At 40.5% G+C, this 20,191-nt stretch overlaps 2 protein-coding genes across 5 annotated transcripts in view; both read left to right on the top strand.

The window, feature by feature from the left end:
• pag1 (phosphoprotein membrane anchor with glycosphingolipid microdomains 1) overlaps positions 1-5,803 on the top strand; it is a 41,472-nt gene extending 35,669 nt beyond the window's left edge. For both annotated transcript variants that reach the window (XM_026300122.1, XM_026300123.1), the window contains exons 7-8: positions 2,394-2,453; positions 2,766-5,803. In XM_026300122.1, coding sequence (XP_026155907.1) covers positions 2,394-2,453; positions 2,766-3,128 — 423 coding nt within the window. In that variant the 3' untranslated portion in view covers positions 3,129-5,803. The remainder of the gene's footprint in view (positions 1-2,393; positions 2,454-2,765) is intronic.
• Positions 5,804-7,103: 1,300 nt separating this feature from the next.
• Positions 7,104-20,191, top strand: part of znf704 (zinc finger protein 704) — a 39,807-nt gene continuing 26,719 nt past the window's right edge. Inside the window, exons 1-3 of one of the 3 annotated variants that reach the window (XM_026300693.1) lie at positions 7,104-7,451; positions 7,586-7,875; positions 13,638-13,825. In XM_026300693.1, coding sequence (XP_026156478.1) covers positions 7,615-7,875; positions 13,638-13,825 — 449 coding nt within the window. In that variant the 5' untranslated portion in view covers positions 7,104-7,451; positions 7,586-7,614. Of the gene's footprint in view, positions 7,876-13,637; positions 13,826-20,191 lie in introns of all 3 variants that reach the window. The other 2 variants (XM_026300694.1, XM_026300692.1) reach the window with 2 other exon arrangements.

Genomic DNA, 20,191 nt, shown 5'->3' with positions numbered 1-20,191 from the left:
TGTCTTTGTCTCATACACACACACCCACACACACACACATACACACACGAAGACACTGTGTATGTGTTGTAGTTTGCGCAGATGCTGGAGTGCTGGTGTGAAGGCTAAATGTCTGAGAGAGCCCCTCAGGTAATAGCTTGGTAAATGCTGCACACACCCAAACAGAGGCAGGGTTTCTCATAGACATTCATTTTTACACCTGGTTTTAATATTTCACTGCAGCTACGCGCACGCACACACACACACACACACACACACACACACACACAGACTGACCTTTTATTCACAGCTTTTCTGATCCTATACACTTATTGAACCATCATAAATAGCAGTACCAGTTGTTTGCACTCATTTGACTATGTTGCCTGTGGGCTTTTCATATTAGGGCAGGAAATTAATTTGACCCAGACAGTAGACTGCTGGGGTACACAATGTGAACATAATACAGGTAAATGCAGTCTGTGGGTCAGTGTTGTTGAGGTGCCTGTTGGAAATCAGAATCCTGTTGTTAGATAGAGGATTTGGGCATATAATATAAGTGTGTTATAGAGTTTGATTTGATGTTAAAATGGTTTATATCCATCCATCCATCTTCTATACCCGCTTTTCCTGGCTCAGGGTCACGGGATCTGCTGGAGCCTATCCCAGCTCTTTCTTGGGTGGAAGGCAAAATGGTTTATATACTTTACATAATTACAGTTTGTTTGGAGTTGTTTATACACATACACATTGAACACATGCAAGACAGGCAGCACAGAATCTAAGTTGGTGTATTAATACCGATTTATATGTGCGTATGCCAACATACACGTCAGCATGATTGACACATTGACAACTTCAGAGACAGCTATAATCAGCTTACTGTCATACTTGCATGTTGTGTATGTCATTGTATCTCCTACATACTCGTAAACACTTTCCTATAATCCTTTCTTACATACACACATGCAAACACATCACGTCCTGTTGTAAAACTATGAAATATTAATCTCCTAGATGCTTTGTCTCCATGTATACACAAAACAAACACCCATCCTCATACTATTATAAGTCTTGATATCTCTTTAATATGCATGAAATAAAGATTTTAATAAGAGTCTCAATATACAGCAAGACACATCATACCCATATATTCAATACTATATTTATTGCAAAATAATTAACTGACTAAACTAATTCAAACTAACTTTACTGCCGATGACAAATTTTGTGAGACACTTCACGGTGCAATGACTGGGTCAAGTCACCTCCATCTAAGTTTTATATGAAGTCTCCTTTGGGCACTCTGCATAATTGATGACTAATTAAAGAAAAATGAAAATGGCATCTGCTGAATTACATAGCGTGTGTTGGATCTATAAAAGTAATCATGTCGCCAAACATGCGTTATCATAAAGTAATCATATTGATTTATGAGTTTTGAGAAAATGCCAGCGAATCTGGCATGTATTTGCATGAAGATCCACCGACACGCAGCTGGGGCCAACAGTTTGATGGATGATCTCTGTTGCCAGGTTTTCATTCAGAGATACATAAGTGTGCAGCTCGTGTGGAGATGTTCCCTTGATAGGCACCCAGTACTGCACCTATACAATTGAATAACTTGCCCTTTTCTTCAAAATGTATCAGCATTAACCTTGATACATCCAGCCAAGGACTTAATAAGTGCACTCCTCACAATAAGTCACAAAAAACAATGTTTTCCTCTTAGAGATGTCTGTGTAAATTTTCACATGATCATTTAACCAATCCTGGCAAACACATTGAGGTTCTTGTTAGACTCTGAAGTATTTGGCACTCCTGTCAGATGAGCTCTGTTAATTATTGGCTCCTTTAATGCAAAGTGGACAGAGGCTGCGCACAAAAATATCACATACTTATTGACTTTCACTCAATAATTTCTTTAATGAATGTGTGGTTATATACAACATTAGCCGCATATGTAACATAGCAGAAATGACAAATGCAGACCTTGTTCACTTTATTGATCTGTTACCAAGCACTCTCTTAAGATATTAATAAACATTTTCCACTGGTGTTTATGATTTTTGAGAACTTGTCAATAGTTTGTTATAGCAATGCAGATCAATAAGAACTGCAACCATATGTTAATTGCTTTCCCTCAAGGTAGTTTGGAGCTGTTGTAATACTGCGCTTCGTTTCAGTACTTTACTGTTTTAACTTTATGGATTAATGCTTCACATTTTAACAACAGGAAGAGGGCACCAGTTTCTTAAAAATGTGTGACAATTCTTAAAATGTTCCTAACAACCACTTTTAAGAGTAAGCAGCCTTTGGGAATGTTTTTAAATATGTGATTCTGCGCTCAATCGTTTTTTTTAATACACAGGCTGCCATATCTAAGTCTAGCTTTTTGTTCTTTTCTCCTACAGTTACACTCGCCTCTGTCTCCTGCACTGGGGTTCGACAACCACATTCTGTCAGACAATGAGGTAAGTGTGTGTTAAACTCCCTTAGTCCCCAAACTGCCGTTTCAAGTCCCAAGACAGCGGCACTTTGCTCTGTGAATGTCAATGCTCCAAGCATCAGAAAGATAAGAAAAAAGAAAAGTGGAAATTGGTAAAATAGTCATACAAGATCAGACAATAATGCTATAAGGGAAAAACCTTGCAGGGATCTTTTGACACCAATGCATCAGTGTTTCTTTTGGTGTTATTGTACCTGTTATCTCGATAAATGTAGTTATGTTAATACCCAAAATGTTCATGTAAGATTAATCAATGTGTCTTTTCTGTGTCCTTTAGTCAGCGGTATACTCCACAGTCAACAAAACAAACTGTAATAATGCCGTAAAGGACGAAGACAAAGAGCATGACTACAGCAGCATTGCGGAGATCAAAGGTTTCGTCCCGACCTCCTCCTCCAACGACCTGTACGCCACTGTCCCTGATATCTACACCAAGCCTGACGAGCCCCAGCCCAGGCAAGATGCCAATCAGGACAGCACAGATCCCGGCTATGAAACCATCCGCATCCCAAAGACTGGTAGCTCAGAGGATGACCACAAGGCTGGGGTGGGAGCAGAAGGGTCAGACGCTGCCAAAGCAGAGCCCGATTATGAGAGTGTTGGAGAGCTTGGGCTGGGCCACGAAATGTCCCGCCTCTGAGGTTTCCCCCTCATCACTCTCATCCGTCTGGGAGAAGCTTCCTCTCCGGCACATGAACATCTTCTTTTCAACTTTGGTACGGTTAATCATGCCTGAACTTTTAATTTATCAACCAGAGTGAATGTCATTGGTACTAGTAGGCCTAATAGAAAATGAATTGTAGTACCTCAGTCACTGGGTATTACTCATGGAAGAATACAGTCTGGATTATCAAAAAGTTCTGCTTTTTTGCTGAATGTGTCCATCATGGACACATTCATCAACACTTGATTGTGAAAAAACATCCTTGTGAAACATTCTGTGAAAAAACAATACTTAAACTATAAAATAAATGTCCAATCACAACACACATGCAGCATGTCAAAGATTAGCTGAGGACATTATCAGTGCCTGTGGTATAAAAAAATCCAGTGCCATATACTCATGAAATTGATGCACTTACTGTATATATGAAGGTAACATTATTTGTATGCCGTCCTCTGCAGCTGCGAGAGGCTTTCCAGCTTCTTCGATGAGACTCAGTGTCATGTTTTATTGAAGTGTCAAATTGTGTATTTCTAGGCTGTTCCTTTTCAGGTTGGCAGATCCTCCACTGTGCATTCTCCGCTTGAAAATCACATGAATGTGTTTGCGGGGATGGAAAGCAAAAGCCAGTCTTATCTGGGATCAAACAAGTGAAGACAAATGTCAAACATCATTAAATAGAAATGATGAAAGCTTGACTGCTACATACATGTCCTTTAGCTGAGGCTATTCGCAGCAAATGCATGGGCTTAACGTGGGTCAGGTGATCTGATGAGATCTGCATTATCGTAATGAAAAGGAGTGGTGTCACAATATACTTTTAAACCATTTTTAGAGTCCATATTAAAAGTTTTGGTGAAGTTCATATTTATATGAATCATATGATGCATATTGTTGTGTAGCTGTGAAACGTTACAGAGTGTATCTGTGAGAGAAAAGCAAATAGGGTTTTTATAGAAGTTTCTAGCATTTTTATTGAGATACTAAATGAAAGTGAGTTGTGAGATGATGGCGCGTGTAAAGGTACACTTTCTCCTGACTTTTTTATGAATTTGCTGTTTAAAAAAAGACACATGATGAGAACAGATTTTCTTTTTGTCATTTTGCACAGGGAGTAAAACGTATTCAAAAGGCTTGTATGTGAAAAAACGACACAACAAAATTGTATTACTAATGCAACTGTGACTGCCCAGCTGTAATTTCTGGTTGTTATGTTTTTTGGAGCCTTTTCATGGTACAGTATACAGTCTTCAGTGGATGACTTTAAAGCACAGGCTTTAATATGATGGTACTGCATTTATATTAAAATTATCAGAAGCATAACCACAAATCAGTTACTCTGCACAATTCCAATATGTACTGCTTTTTAATGTACCAGTAGCCCTCCAAGAAAACATATCTGTTTGTTTGTAGCTTGTACTGACGTCATATCAGCCAAGGCTTGTGTGTATTTAGAGCACTATTTTAACCAATCGCTACTTGCTGGAAATGTTACCTGTTTGTAACTATTGTTACAAGTGATATTATTTTTGTCTTCTAAGTCTTTTAAGAGCACAGATGTCTGCCTTGGTAAAAAGGAAAGTCAAACCCTGTTGTCCAAGCATCACATCCACCGTAGCTGCACATGTTGCAAACTTTTAGATCTGATCATAAAGGTCAAATTTTGAGGTTTCATCAAGTGTCACAAACAGTGGCAGTGACAGTTATCAGTCAAATGTCAGAAATATGGTACAATGTTTTGGTACATGGATTTTAAGAAACAGTGTGGTACTTTAATTAAAATAATGATTATTGTATAAATATAGTTATTTTAATTTGAAATTAACATGGCCAATGCTTTTCGATGTAAGTTATCTCGTTCACGGCTTGTTCTGTCCCCTTCTGCAGAAAAATTGGTGTCGTCTGTTTCCACCCACATCAAAATATTAAAGCATTACAGTCTCTCCAGCCCTAGTTCATGTTTCATTAGACATGCAGGAGCTTGTTTGTGTTTCAGACAGAGGCATCCCTCACTGACTAGTACTCGATTCATAAATGATACCAGACATCTGAAATGCTGTTACATCTCCCAGCAATGCTACAACAAAGAGGATTTTAAATGCAATCTGAAGATGGGTGAGTGAAGTCTGTAGAAATTATCTTCATTGCTGCAAAGCAGTAATTATAAGTGTTATTTACGCTCCAACAAAACGAGTACATTGTTCCCACTAAGTAACATGTTGGCACCGTCATTTAGATATAATGGTGTTCACAGAATGCTATTAAGGAACTCTATGAAAATTATCTATCAAAGGTGATGTTTTAATGTCAGACCTAATCAGGACAACACAAACATGTAGCTGAAATCATTTTTTCTCTCTAGCTGTCTATTCTGTGATATAAACACACTGATTCCCCTGCAGGGTATGGGGGTGTGATAGGGGTGTGACAATGCTCCCTTGCTGCTTCAGCTCCACCACTCCCCTTATGAGATCATTTATTCCCCTCACAACCAGCAGACAAGTCCAAGGCCACAAATGCCTTTGATCACAGGGCAAAGCCTGTTTTGGCAGTTATGGTCACATCTGTCACTCCACTCTGCTCGGTTTCCATTCTTTGCATGTAAATATTTTATGCCATGAATTGTTCTATTAAAATATATGTGTAATGAATTGTGTCATTGTGCCTTTTTATTCACTTGGGGTGCTGTCATACAGAAAGATCATAAGCTTAAAGTGATTTTATAAAAACATTAGGCTTGACATTAATTAGGCCATTTGTTACTGTGATAACATTCTCTGGTATGTTCTTCCTGCCACACTGGGTGATGATCACGATGATTGAATTTGTCTCCTGATAACTTGATTTATCAAAGCACTTTGAACTTTCTTATCAAAGGTTATGCAATTTTTTTTACACAGAGATAGCATCAGCTTGTGTCACAATGTGAGATCACACTGGAAGTTTCTTATTTAGTGGAGGGTGTCACTTACATGAGTGTTAGACACTGTGCAGTGTTGGAAAGAGGAGCACAAAATATATAACTGCTGGCTTTTTTTTATCATTACCTTGTGATGTCACATAAAGACATCACACATTTCTAACTAGGCTGACCGATATAAAACTGCACTACACATTTGTATAATATGGTAGCAACATGTACTATTCGCACAATAAGATGCAATATATTTCAAATTGTATATTTTATAGTGAAATTTCTATGTAAAAGTAAAGAGCTGCCGGACAATCAGAATTTTCCCCATGGGGGATGAATAAAGTATCTATCTATCTATCTATCTAATATATAGCATTTGGGGGTTTAGATGATTAGATCAGATTTGGTTGGTAGTTTGCATGATGTGCCTCAATGATGTTCATCCCAGTGCTGTTAACAGAACAGAACTGGCTTGTTAAATAATGAAACCCCCATAAGAAATTAAATAACCTGTTGTGTTTACATTCACAAAAACAGGCCAGGCTTTTTTACTTCCACTTCAGAAGCAGATTAGAAGTCTCATGGCACCTGAAAGCTAGGCTACATGGCTGCAACAATTAGGTCATTGTATAAAGCTCCTTCTGCTGGTCGGAAAGTTTTCCTCTTTGCAGCCGAAATTCCCCTAATTCCCCAAATCTTTCCCTGTGCCATAACCGCCTCCCTTCCCGTCTCTTCTCCATCCTTGCGTCATTGTTTTGAATGGAGCATCCTCCCGGCTTGCATTACCGTCTGTCGGAGGAGAAGGGGGAGCGGTGAGGGCTTGTGGAGGCGTGTGCTGCACCGACCAATCACAGCCCGCCTTAGCCGCCGGACCGCACATGTTTACAGGCAGCATTCCGCCGGTAGAGGCCGTACTCGGTCGGAGCCGCACCCGGACTGGAGTTCAAAGGAGCCGGAGCTGGAGTCGCCTCAGAGCCGTGTTTTGAACCGCTTTGAGCGTCTGCGGAGGGTTTGGTCAGGATTTGGGGCAAGGGAAGTGAAACAGTTCGACGTATTTGTTTCCCTTTTTCCATGTCCGTGTGGTTTTTTCACGAATAAGCCGCCGCTTTGCTAAATCGTGTACAAATGTCATTTCGGTTCCTGACCGTGGCGGGTTTTCCGTGTTTTCCCGGCGGCCCCTCGGCTCGCAGGGAGCAGTGGGGAAAACAAACAGGTCGACCGGAGGAAGATTGGTAGCCGGTTGGATGTGGAGGTTGTTTAGCGGCGAAAGAATCGTTTTCACGCTGTGTATTTCTTTTTCAATCCCAATTCAGAGCCCACCTTCAGGTTTCGGTGCTTTTGAATGTGGTGCGTTTAGGACGCGGTTTGGAGTTTTCGCCTTCCGAGTATGTTGCCGCTTTCTAACATTTTCCAAGGGCTGTCGGAGCGCATAGTCTCCCCGCTGCGGTTTTGTGTTTTTCTCGACGTTGTTTACAGGTCATAATTCGACGTTTAATGATTTAAACTCGTTGGTTTGCAGGCTCTGAATTCAGTGAGATACTTTCGGACATGCATACGAGGCGTTTGGTGAAGCGCTCTATCCTCGGTAGCCGCGTTTATGCGCCGAGTCCGACCGGGGACGGAGCCCCGGTGACAGGAGTGGTCCAGGCTGTCAAGCAGGAAAACAGGGACGTCTCGGCCGCAGGAGCCCGACGCAGCGTCTACACGGTGCTCATGCAGGACGGGAGCCTCAAGGAGTTCTCCGAGGACGAGATAGCCGCGGGGTTCAACCACACTGCAGCCAAAGGACCGCTCAAGTCCAGCCTGAAGGTGTGTGTGTGTGTGTGTGTGTGTGTGTGTGCGTGCGTGCGTGCATGTGCGTGTGTGTGTGTGTGCAAAGCGCCCCGGCCGGCAGCACCGCTTGACTGTTTTTGTTGTGCAGTGTTTTGCAGCGTTTAACCACTTCCTGCACGGAGCGGATTTAACGGTGTCACCGCCGCGGCCGCCGCTGCTGCTGCTGCTGCTGTTGACGCTGATGGCAAATTTAACCAGCTGGGACAAACCCCGGCATCCTCCAGAATAGTCTTTACACCGATCTGGATGCGTATTGCATCAAATACCGGGATGTCATGACATTTGGCGACATCAGATATTTGGGACAAAGGGCTTGATAGGGCCTGCGCAATGTTTATGTAGACTAGTGGGTGGGTAAGCTGAGGCAAACAAACACGCTGTGACTGCAGCGTTTTGGACTGATGTAAAGAGCTGGCCCCACGTTTTTTTTGTTGCACACAGGCTTTTTATTTACATGGCACATTTATTCGAGATAACCTTGTGCACCCAGCTTTTAATTGCACATTTGCGTGCAAAGAATGTGTCATATTTAGGGCCTTTTCATTCATAGATGATGCAGCTTTTCACCCTGGTGAATATTAAAATGTCTTTATGTGAACTCAACAAGGCTATTATTGTTTAACAGTGGCAAAAATAGATGGTGTGGGCATTAGAGGCAGAATAGGAAGTTTCCATGTCCAGATTTGTTGTCCTGATATTGGCCTAATTAGCAATGACCTAATTGCCTTCATATCCAACTTGTATGATTTGTGAGGAGGAGAAGCCAATCCAACCCTGGGTTGAAAACAGTTTCTGGCATAAGGGAAGCGTGTGTGTTCTGACCTTTTTATAGTGAGGGAGTGACTGAGGAATGCATGTGACTGAGTAACAGCTTGTTTACAGTCTTTTTCATTTAGTTTGATTGGTATGGTCCTGCAGCTCCTTGCATTCATGTGTCTGTTGTATTTTGATATGTTATTGATTAATAAGCATACAGGCTGTCATTTTATCTCTACAACCAAAACCAAAATGTTCAGTCACTGTTTATTACCACATAAGCTGGACTGTTCACATTTGCTTTATGTAAATGCAACATGTAGGAAGGATGTAAATTTACAGATACAGCAATAGTCAAATTGCACTCCACTGCCTGAAATGCTTATAAATCCAAGTTCTAAACTGTTATTTAAAACTTTTCACAGATGTGAAACCTCAACAAAGAGGAATGAAACAGCTCCTTATGGGGACCTATCAGGGTTTTGAGTGATGGGGAAACATAAACTTGGGTTCTCTTGTTTTGCATTCAGACATTTATATATGCAGTGCACTCACAAAAGCTGTTGCACAATACCATTACAGTAACTATTGCAGGCTGGAGTAGTGCAGCTGAGGCTGAGAGCGTAGTCCCAGCAGCACAATGGTCAAGTCTCTTTCAGCAGAACTCGATTCCCACTGAGGTCGAAAACAAGCCATAAAATGAGGAGGAGGGGTCTGCTCTGTGTATGTGCAGATTCACATGCGCCTCGGCGTTGCTTTTTGTGTGCATAAGTGTGCAATAACATGCATTTGCTTTTTCCCACATTTACAATCATGTGTTTAATGAGTGAGAGCTGACTAAATTTTGGAGTAGGGGTTGTTTGTGAGGATATGCCACCCCATTTGAGCAGCAGCCGTAAAGCCAACAAAGCGCGCACTCTCAGGTTGGCAACGGGTGGCATGCTCCAAAGAATCTGGATGCTTGGCTCATTGCCCGGTATGGCAAACGAATGCCCCCCTGTTCTCGGGGCGGGAGGGAAGGATGCCACTTGTTGACTTGTTGATTTGTGAAAGTGTCTATTGTGTGAGCAATGTTACACAGATTTCTCACTGCTAACATGACATTACTTGAATACATTTAGCTTGCATCGTTGTTGTCCTTCCTGTTGTTGTTTATGTTGATTATATGCTGATGTGAAGCAAGCTTGTTGACAAAAGCCGAGTGACTCTTTGTTCTGAAGCGGTGATCCCAGGCAGGCCGGCGTTGGTCGTCCTTATTGGTTGGCTGAGCAGCATCTCCAACACAGTGACCAAAGGGTCAAGTCTAGATGCTGCCGCCTCTGCGTAGATGTATGAGTAATCATTCAAGATCACTTCATGGTTTCCGCTTGCCCTCAGATATGCTCCTATTCATACTACAGTTAGAGCTATGTGTATGTGGACATGTTCCAAAATGCTATTAATGTTGTGTATTGCTCAAAAATGTGTACAAGTCAAAAAAGAAGACTGTGTTGCGATGGTGTAGCATGAGTAGGACCAAGAATGGGAAAATAAACAGTACATCCCTATGGTGCACAAAGTGGGTTTTAAAGTTTTTAAAGTCTACATGTGTGCTATTAGTGCACTTTCAGTGCAATCAGTCCACGGCTCTACGCATACTCACATCCTTAGACTGCGAGCAAATGCTGCACAGAGAGTAGAGTAGATTCAAAAATTGGCTTTTTAGGCCAAAGGAAGTGTTTTTGTGTATTTATTTCATTTATACTAGATGTGGTATGAACACACAGTTTTAAGACTGTATTACACAAATAGAGACTAGGTTCATAATTCCAGTTTTATGAGATAAAATAATGCTATGCTTGTGCCATGCAAAGTTTTTTTTTTTTAATCAAAAAAGGCTATTTGCACATAAATACACTAGTTTTTAATATAAATACTTGTGTCATAAATACATTACTTGACATTACTCAGTATCATTGAAATATAATTATGACTTGGCTTTCACATGTTTCATGTAGTTTGGGCAACGTGTTAATTAGCTGTTAGATACAGATGTTTGCCTGCCACACTTTTTAGTTAAAATTAAAACTGCAATTTTAATATAAAAACAATTCATCATCCATATGCAGTTTATGAAAACTCCTAGGTTACGCCGTCATTGCCGTTGTTAAAGATTAACATACCTAATCCTGATCGTATCCCCTGGATGCTCTAATAATAATTCATCCTAGCAACAAAGAACCATATGACCCAAAAGACACAGTCTGTTTGGTCCACAGGATTTAATTTATGGGCCATGTCAGCCTGCTTTATTATGACCTTTCACCCATAAAACTACAACAGTCCTTATGCTTGACCAGCTACTGTCCAAAGTGAGTGGGTTATCAGTTTTCTGTGTGTGTTTGTGAATTTGAGAGAGAATGAGAGATGAAGAGAGGGGGGATATGAGGGAGACTTGGGGTATTTGTTCTGCTCATGCATGCACGCACATAAACACCAGCTCTGACACATGCAACTCACATTTCACAACTGATTTGGCATGCTTTACAATTTCCTGGCTCTGTGAAATGCCATCATTCACGACTGTGGAGAAAGCAAGGAATTGCCGTTGGTTTTATTGGAGGAGTACAATCAGTCATACACACAGCACCTAATCTTTTTTGAGCCAGTGTAATCTATCTTGTTGTTTTACTCTAGTCTGTGTTTTCACAGTGTTTTGTGCACCACTCAGCGGTCCGTCTGACCAGCCTCAATACTCTATACTCATTTCTCATTTTTTTTAGTGATTAATCCAAGTAAATGGTCCTCCTGGTCTTTGTGTGTGTATGCATCTGTGTATGAGTGATTGACCAGAGTGCCTTTTCCACACCAGAGCCTAATCGTGTTACAGTGCATTGAGATAATCATGTCGATCTCTCTCTCTCTCTCTCTCTCTCTCTCACACACACACACACACACACACACACACACACACACACACACACACACACACACACACACACACACATACACATGCTGGCATGCATGTTATACTCCTCAATGCTCTGTTAGTGCAGGCAGCTGTATGTGTCACTCCGATTGTCTTTTGGCATTTTTTTTTCTCAGTGTGTTTTTAAGAGCCTGATGACTTTAGTTACAGAAATGTGTACGTGTGTGTTGGTGTGTGCGTAGGTGCATGCAGGTATTCATGTGCAGAAGCATGCCATTTGTTAACACTGTGTAAGAGAAGCAATGATATTGGGATATTTTTTTAAGCATTGCTATAAGTAGGCGTTTTCAGGGCATTGTGATAGGAGCAATGCTTTTCTTTTGTGATTGTGTGTTAGTGAGTAGTTAATGGTACAGTGAGTGTGTGTGATGCTGGAATATGTCATCTTATCTAACGCAGTGTTGCAGTGTGGAGTATGTTTGTGTGTTTTATTTGTGTGTTGTTGCATGTGGTTTTCCAGGCAGCAGAGCTGTGTGAGTGAAACAAAGAGACCCATTAGTTCCCCCCTTGAACATTCACTTTGAACTTCATTCCATTTCATTATTGTCAAAAATGAAATTTCTGCAAGTTCTCTAGCTTACATTTAGCTAAAAATACAAAAAATTTATGTTTTATGGGCACATAACAAAGCACAGAAACTTCTTCAGAGTGCTTAGTTGCAGTATATGTGAGTAATATAACTGTTCAGAATAAGAATTATTATAAATGTCCTTTTAAATGCAGTTAATGACACAAGTAACCTCTAGAAACACACTTTGCGTTAGTTGCAGTGGACCCAACGAAATATAAGAAGCTTTTGGACCAGAGGAACTTCTTTATAGTTCCTTGAGCTGTTAGAGGAAGTTCCTCTTTTTCACAGGAACTGAGAACTATATTAGTCCTTAGAATGACTTTTTTAGCTTGTACTTCATTGTAGGTACTTTTCAGGACAATAAGAACCATGAGCGATGTACGTTTACATTGATTAGTCGAACACTAACTTAACCGCAATTAATTTTAGTAATGACAGATTTCAACATGAAAAAAGCTCATACAAATGGACTGCCACCGAAGCCCAGACTGCCTATGCAACAGAGAAAATTAATCTGGTTTGCTTTATTTCAGTATACTACTGGTGGTGTGAACGTGAACCAAAAAAAGGTCCTTAAGGACTCTAGTTCTTGCTTCCGTTCCTCAGTGGGGTATTTCCTAGAAGTATTTAGGCTGAAAGCGCCTCAATTAACTGATGATACTATAAACTACACCCAGCAACCTGCCTGCCATCCTTACCTGGAAGCACCTGGTACCACATGCACCAATAAAACTGTAAAAATAAGAATTTTCTCCTCTAGCAACACTTTATGATGGGGAACAGCTAGGCTTTAAATGTTCTGAATTATAATTGGACAATATACATCCATGTACTCTGAAGGTGACCTGTTCACGTTCTATATTTTTCACCTTTGTGTGCATTGTATGGATCCTTGAGGTAACAATTGAATTCATTTTATTCTGCCTACAAGATATTTTAAGAAATGTTTTCAAAATGTTGAGCGTTTACATCAGTGTTTGGTAGCTTAGGGTCTTTTTTTTTTAATCTTGATATATTTTTATACTTCTTTGCTTTACCAACACAAACTGTCAATCAGTGGAATAGTGTGAAACCATCCAGGAATGTACATATAGCATGATCCACAATATTACCTGTCGAAGCCCTGTAAGGTTGGTTTAAATAGTGTACAGGTGATTCCTGCTATGAGATGTTGTGCATTTTCTTATGTTTTAAGCAAATGGTTTAGAGCCACCAGTGAAAAGACATTGAAAACCTCATATCTTCAAAATGTCTGATGCTTCTTGTAAGTCATTTAAATAGGCAGCATATCTTTTTACCTCCAGCAGACATGTAGTACACCCTGGGCCTTTACCGAAGAAACTTTGTGTTTAACTTTGCCGTAGCTATAGTGTTGTTGTTACTAAGTTGTTTATTTTATTATCTACTTAGCATTGACTCATTTCTCCTTGTATCCCTCTTCAGCAGAGCGCCAGTAATGGGGCTTCAGAGGGCCAGAAGCTGGAAGGTGGCTCCATCAGCCCAGAGGCAGTGGAGGAGCAGCGGGTAGTGGACGGCAAGCGTGTTGGTCGTGACCCTGACACTCGATCTGTGTCCCTGCTAGAGCAGAAACGCAAAGTGGTATCCTCCAGCATTGATGTCCCTCATGCCAGGTAGGGCTGCCTGTGTGTGTTGATGCCAGTTCTTTGACAGTGAGAGTCTGATCCCTGTCCTAGAGGGAGTTTGGCTTGGGCTCAAGTTCACTGAAGGTTTATGACTTAGATATGTCAGCTTATAAATAGGACAGCGTTTGTGTGGGCTAGCATCCCATTTCTTATTTGATCCTTGAAGCCATTTTGGCAGCCCACTGTAATTTGACAGGAGTTCATTACATATATATTTTATCATATGCCAGCATACATATTACATGGCGCATCAATAGTTTTGTATGTTGGATTGAATGTAGTCTTAATTGCTTGTCAAGAATGTTTTGCTGTCCTAACTATTGAAGAGTTGTGTGCATAGTCTTATGTTTGGGTGAATCTCATGCTGTTGCCTTCACTTTCTGAAGTAATTATGGTTATTTAAATTACATCTCTGGTGGTTTCCCAATTTATGTAAGTGGCGCAACATGGACTCTCAGCCACAAGAGTCAACTAACATAGTAAATTGCATCAGTTACCCTCCTGCATGTCTGTCTTGCTCCACAGTATAGACACTATGGACCTATACAGTTTCTTTATAGTCAAAAGACATAAAAACAAATATGCTTAAAAATTGTGTTGGAGAACAGCAAAGGGAATTGCTTTCATGTTTTATTGAAAGTGGGGTACATAAGCCACCTGATCTTGTATACAGTATATAACAAAGAGCCCTATAGAGATGAACAGTTATCTTGTTATGATGCATGGGTATATTCCCATATAGATTCAGTGATCCTCCTTACACCACACACACACGCACGCACGCACGCACGCACACACACACACACACACACACACGTTATTTTAAGATGGTCAGCATAATCCACATGTGAAATTGGTCCACATAGGGCAGTTAAACATTAATAGGCAGCAGTGTATGGCAGTGAAGTGCCATCTAATAAAGAAACAACACTCTTTCACTATTAAATGTGAAAAACTAATACGTTGTAAAGGACTGTGCTGTTATCAAACATCTCTCCTCATTATTGTCTCTTGCTACTGGAGAAGCTCAATCGATGGCAACCTGCTGAAAAGTACTGTTAAAGTCGCCCATTTGTGCAGCTTTATCACTGCATCCTAGCCATGCTTTAAATTTAATAGTTATTTGCTGATGAATTATTGATTTGGTTCCCTCTTCTTGGCCATTAAGAAGAAAAATCTGTTTTTAAATTGAATCTATCCCATGGGTTAGACAAAAGTTTCACACCTGTCCTACTCTAATTACCTCCCTTGCATAGGGATTGTAATAATTGATATTTATTGGGTTATTGTGGAATGGCTTATCGATTATCTTGTAGGTTTTGTCTTGCACAAATTCAGGTTGTTGCTGCAACTCAGGAGACAATCATTTAATTAGCCAGATTCCTGTTTATCCTCCTAATCAAACTATCAAGCAACAAGAAAGCCATGGAGAATCTTTTACAAACCAAAAGTACCCTCAACATATAGTAAATCCAAATAAACCTCAGTCTTTTCAATTATTAGACATAAGCTGTTTCAGCAAAACATCGGTGTGCCCTCAGTTTTTTTGTGGAAGACCCACACTTAACTCCTTTCTTTCGTCGTTCTTTGTTCAACATATCCTCCTACTTAAAGTTCAGTAAGTTTGTTCAGTCCTGTTGCAGCAAGCTTTTTTATGTGATAATCAAAAGTCCCATTCACAGGCAGCTGCATAGACCCGACATCTAATTATTTTATGTATAGTACTTGAAAGCCGGGTATTCAAATTCCAAAGATCTATTGTGCTTGTCAAATGCTAAATCAAACCCACTGCAAAACCAGACTTAAAGAAATCAATTTCAGCCCAATTTATAAAGTGTACTTGCACAATCAAGAACATGGAAAGTTCATTCTTACCACATCTTAGATAACAGGTAGGAGCCCAGGCTCTTTTCTTAGATATCCTTATAGTGACCCATTCAGTGCTCAGCCCAGTTATTGGCCTAAAATTAAGATCCATGGCTCTCATCCTGTGCACACCTGCAACCGATTTTAAGCCCCGCTCGGGCACTGGGGGAAGAAATGGTTTCTCCACTGACCACAAAGTAACATTTATTTATAAAGGAGACAAAGGGGGAGAAGGATGGAGGCAGGAGGCTTGGAGGGGTGATGGAAAGGGGACAAGTGAGTAACAAGGAGTAAAGGAAATGTATGTGTGTGGAAGGAGGAGGAGGGCAAAGGAGATGGAGAGACCATGTGTCAGAGCGTGTAGCTGTGAAGACAACAGCGAGGTAGAGAGAGGAGAGAGAATGCCTAAGGATTTTTTTTCCCCGAGCTCTCCAGAGAAGTCTGACCTTGAGGTTGTTAATTGCACTCTCAAAAGTTCCCTCTCTGCTGGTGATTTACCAAGAAAATGTCTGGCTGTTTGATGGCTCTCCAGGTCCCTTGTAACCCAGATACGATGGGTTTCCTACCTGACTGGAAGCCACTGAAGTACCTCAGTGCCTCATCCGCAATCACTGGGAAAATAGAGGAAAAATGACAGTGTGCCGTATAGAACTCAGGGGTTTTTTGTAGCTACATTTTATGGGCCTGTCAGCGGGTCCAGCTCACTTTATTGAGTAGCTTCGTTCATCATATTTGTTTAATTCACCTGGATTTCATGAAATCTTGCACCAAGAATCAATACATTGTCATTCCAGTATTGATCTATTTTCTGCAATGCCCCAACTCCCAAATGCACAAATTATTTCCTTAATGAAACATTTTTAAAATCTGCTGTGTCTTAAGATACTCGGGCATAAGGTGCTCACTGTGGCAGATTTGTTTACACCATGTTCTACATCTCTACACATTGTCAGACTTTGGTCTTAACTGCCTGCTGGGCCTGCCCGTTCCTCCAAGGGCTCACAATTTCTCTACGCAGGAAACAGTTAATTGTAACAAGAGCTGGTGGGAGCAGACCAGTGGAAACGAATGTCTTAGCGTTTGACAAATAGCATTCTGGAGACTAATTGCTAGCAGGGGAAGTGAAGTATAACCTCAGTCGAAGGGGAAATCAAGAGTGCTGTGCTTATTCAAAACCTCAAAACAACAGATCTGAGGGTTCAAATCTTCCTTTTTAGTCTGCAAGTAGTCAGCTCTCTCTGCAGTGCGAGCACAGTTTATTCATGTTTCTGAAAATAACTTTCTGGCCCTACACGACGTTGTCATTTTTTGGGGGAGGGGGGGCGCAATGACCACATTTATTTGATTTGTGGCATCAAATAACCATTTCACATAGCTGGAAATTAAAGCAAGTAAGCCTCTGGGGGGCAGTGGGACTGAGTTCAAAACCCAATTTGATGCCAAAATGAAATTGTTTGTTATTATTGATCATTTTTATTGTTGATCAGTGTATTTGCACATCACCCAGTTCACTGTGTTGAGCCAACCATGTGTTCCAAACTTGGGGCCTGGTGCACCAGCCAACTCAGATATGGAACTGGGCCAAATCCTCTCCATCCTGTGCAAAAAGAGGCCCACAGGCACTGTCAAATTACCGTTTGTCTTTTGATAAAGTGACATGGCTCTAAAATCTGCCTGTTTTCCTTCTGCTCATGGCTTTGTTTGTTTTTATGGTCATTTATGCCTTTTTTTGGATGACTGTTATTGCTGTTACTCGTTTTGCACAATGTGTTTGTGTCTGTGGCAAAGGAGGGTGTATGAATTTCGAAATGAGAGAAAGGAGGGGAGGCTGTCTACATGACAGCAGCATGGGTTTTCCATAGGCTGACAGAGAGTGAGGTAAAGAGTGGAAGAGATGCTCAGTTTTTGTCAAAGAAAACAGTTTTCCAAGATGCTAGTGGAGTTCAGAAACCAGGCCATTACCATCTGAAAAGATGATCTCTTTCCCCGTTCACTGCCTCTCTCTGCCAGTCTCAATGTAATGTTATCTGATTGAACACTGAGATCTCTTCCCGCAACAATTTACTTCACCAAATCAAGTGTGTTGAATTGAGTAGTTTGTTAAACTGTAATCAGATTGGCCTAACTACACACAGCTAAAAATATCAAGCAGAAATGTGCTTGTATTTATTTAGAAAAGACCTTGCTCAACATGTGTAATAGACAGTTCTTGCTTTTGAAGCACAATAATCCCTCTCAAAATTCAAAATACTTACGATTTGTCAGAAGAACAACTTTAGCTGTAAGTGTCTTCTAAAGCATCAATTTTGCTTCTTTCTTGTTTGCACAATTCCAAACAAATTGTAGCACCACATTTTGTGGTGTGCACTGGCTTCCTAGTAGAACTATTGACAGGTCCTTCAAATACAATATATATATACCAAAAATACAATATAAATGTGGTCTCTGGTGTAGTCTGCACATTATGAAATGTGACCAGACATTGTATTGATCTTTTCCCCCTAAGGAATTATACAAAGCACTTTGCAAAGTAGTAAATAAAGTCAGTAGTCAAACAGGATTTTAGGGATTTAAATAAATGTACAAATTTAGCAGGCAACAGCTCACCACTGCAGGTTGTGAGGTCTAGGAGTTTCACTGTCTATGAGCTCTGATGGGAAAAGCCTAATGTTGTTTTTGTTTTTAATCTTGGTTTTAAAAAATCCAGTAGGGACCACCCTTAGATCCTGAGCCTGGATTATAAAGAGATCATATCTTGGTACCAGGTGCATTCATGTTTTAAAAGGGATCAGCAAAATCTTGAAATCAATTTTAGCGTATGAGCTAACCGGCACAAACATGTTAAACCTGGCGTGATATGATCTCATTTGTGTCTGGATTACACATTAACCATCATGTGCACCACTGTAATATCAGACCCATTCTCTAACCTCCCTCTTTCCATCTTTAGTGTCTTATTGTAATATGACTCACTATAATAGGACAAAATGAGATGTCCTCTTTGGTGGGAAAGAATAAAGGCATAGGAAATATGAAAAGCAGCTGAGGCAAAAGCACCTTGCAGTTGCAATTTTCTAGCATTAAAGATTTTCTTGAGGGATCACATCTTAATAACAGTGGCCTGCATGGATTACTTATATATTAGGAGTGTTAACTGGTTCTATCTGTCACTATGTAGCAAACTCTGTTTACTAGGATTCACAGGAGTTTGCTTTGTTCAAGTCTAAAAAACCACCTCAGTTGATTGTACTGAATCTGGAATCTCAGATATAGTTGATGAGAATTCATGGACCCACTCCACCCTGCTGTTAGCTCAGCTTTAGATTTATTGCACACAGCCTAATCAAAGGGAAAGCCCTCACTCTTTGTCAATATGCGGCCTGCTAGCAAGAGCCACATCGACTTGGTCAGCGCTGGCTTGTTCGACAGGTTTGGGCTTCTGAGAAAACGACCACCTGTGATACCACAGGAGTGGAATTGTGAGTTTAAATTTATATGCAAATTGGCTCTTTAATTAAACTGGCTGAATATCAGTAAGCATGAGTGAGGGAATGCTTATCCATGGATTAGTAGGTGGCCGGCCTAAATACACTGTGATCTTTTGCCAAAGCACTGGACCCTGGCAGGCATGTCTAGGCAACTTGTGTGTTGGTGTGATCTTAATGTTTGCTTTAACAGTGAAAGACTTCAGACCTATTTGCAAGTTCATTGGTGTACATCTGGCATGCTAATTACAACTTCAGTTACGGAGAATAGAGAGATTATTTCTTTTGATTCTGAAGGTTCACTGCCTAGTTTAGGCAAAGTCCACATCTATAGTTTGTATAAATAATGTATCTAAGTCCTATACTGATTGCTTTGGCAGCAGTAGTGGAATTGACTCATCATGTGTAACACTAATTCTGAAGCCATCAGCAAAAATCTATTTGCAGTTATTGATGTTGTAAATAAACATAATGCAGCTTCTTAGGAGTTTGAACAGTCTTTATGGTTATCAAGGGAGCGTGACTAAATGTGTCAGCCCAGTAGCACTGATGTCATGAATCAACAGATGGCTCAAGCTAAAGTCTCACAGAAAATGTCAGTAATATGCTAATTTGTCCTACATTGCAGTTTTTATATCTGTAAGGTATGTTTTTGTTCAATTATTCCTTGCCTGCTATCTATAATGCATGGTGCAGGGCCCAAAGCCAACATTTATGTGACAGTGGGCCCTCTGCTACTTCGGACTAATCCATAGTCCACAGCTTTAATGGACTGATGGCACAGAGTGCTGTGTGGAAAAAAAGCTCCAATTGATTATATTGACAGATGTGCATTATGGTCATTTATGGTATATACAAGGTGGTACTAATTGATGACAGTGTCAATTGTCCCATATAATGTCCAAACAGAAGTCCTAATGAGGATGTGAAATTAGTGTATCGTCCAATAAATATCAATTCTCGGCAGTAAAAAAGAGAAAATGTGGCAGGTAAATCAGTAGAG

This window comes from Mastacembelus armatus, chromosome 11, assembly GCF_900324485.2.
Source record: "Mastacembelus armatus chromosome 11, fMasArm1.2, whole genome shotgun sequence".
Taxonomy (NCBI): Eukaryota; Metazoa; Chordata; class Actinopteri; order Synbranchiformes; family Mastacembelidae; genus Mastacembelus; species Mastacembelus armatus.
The sequence above is the reverse complement of the archived record's forward strand: the minus strand, read 5'-3'. Positions and strand labels throughout refer to the sequence as shown.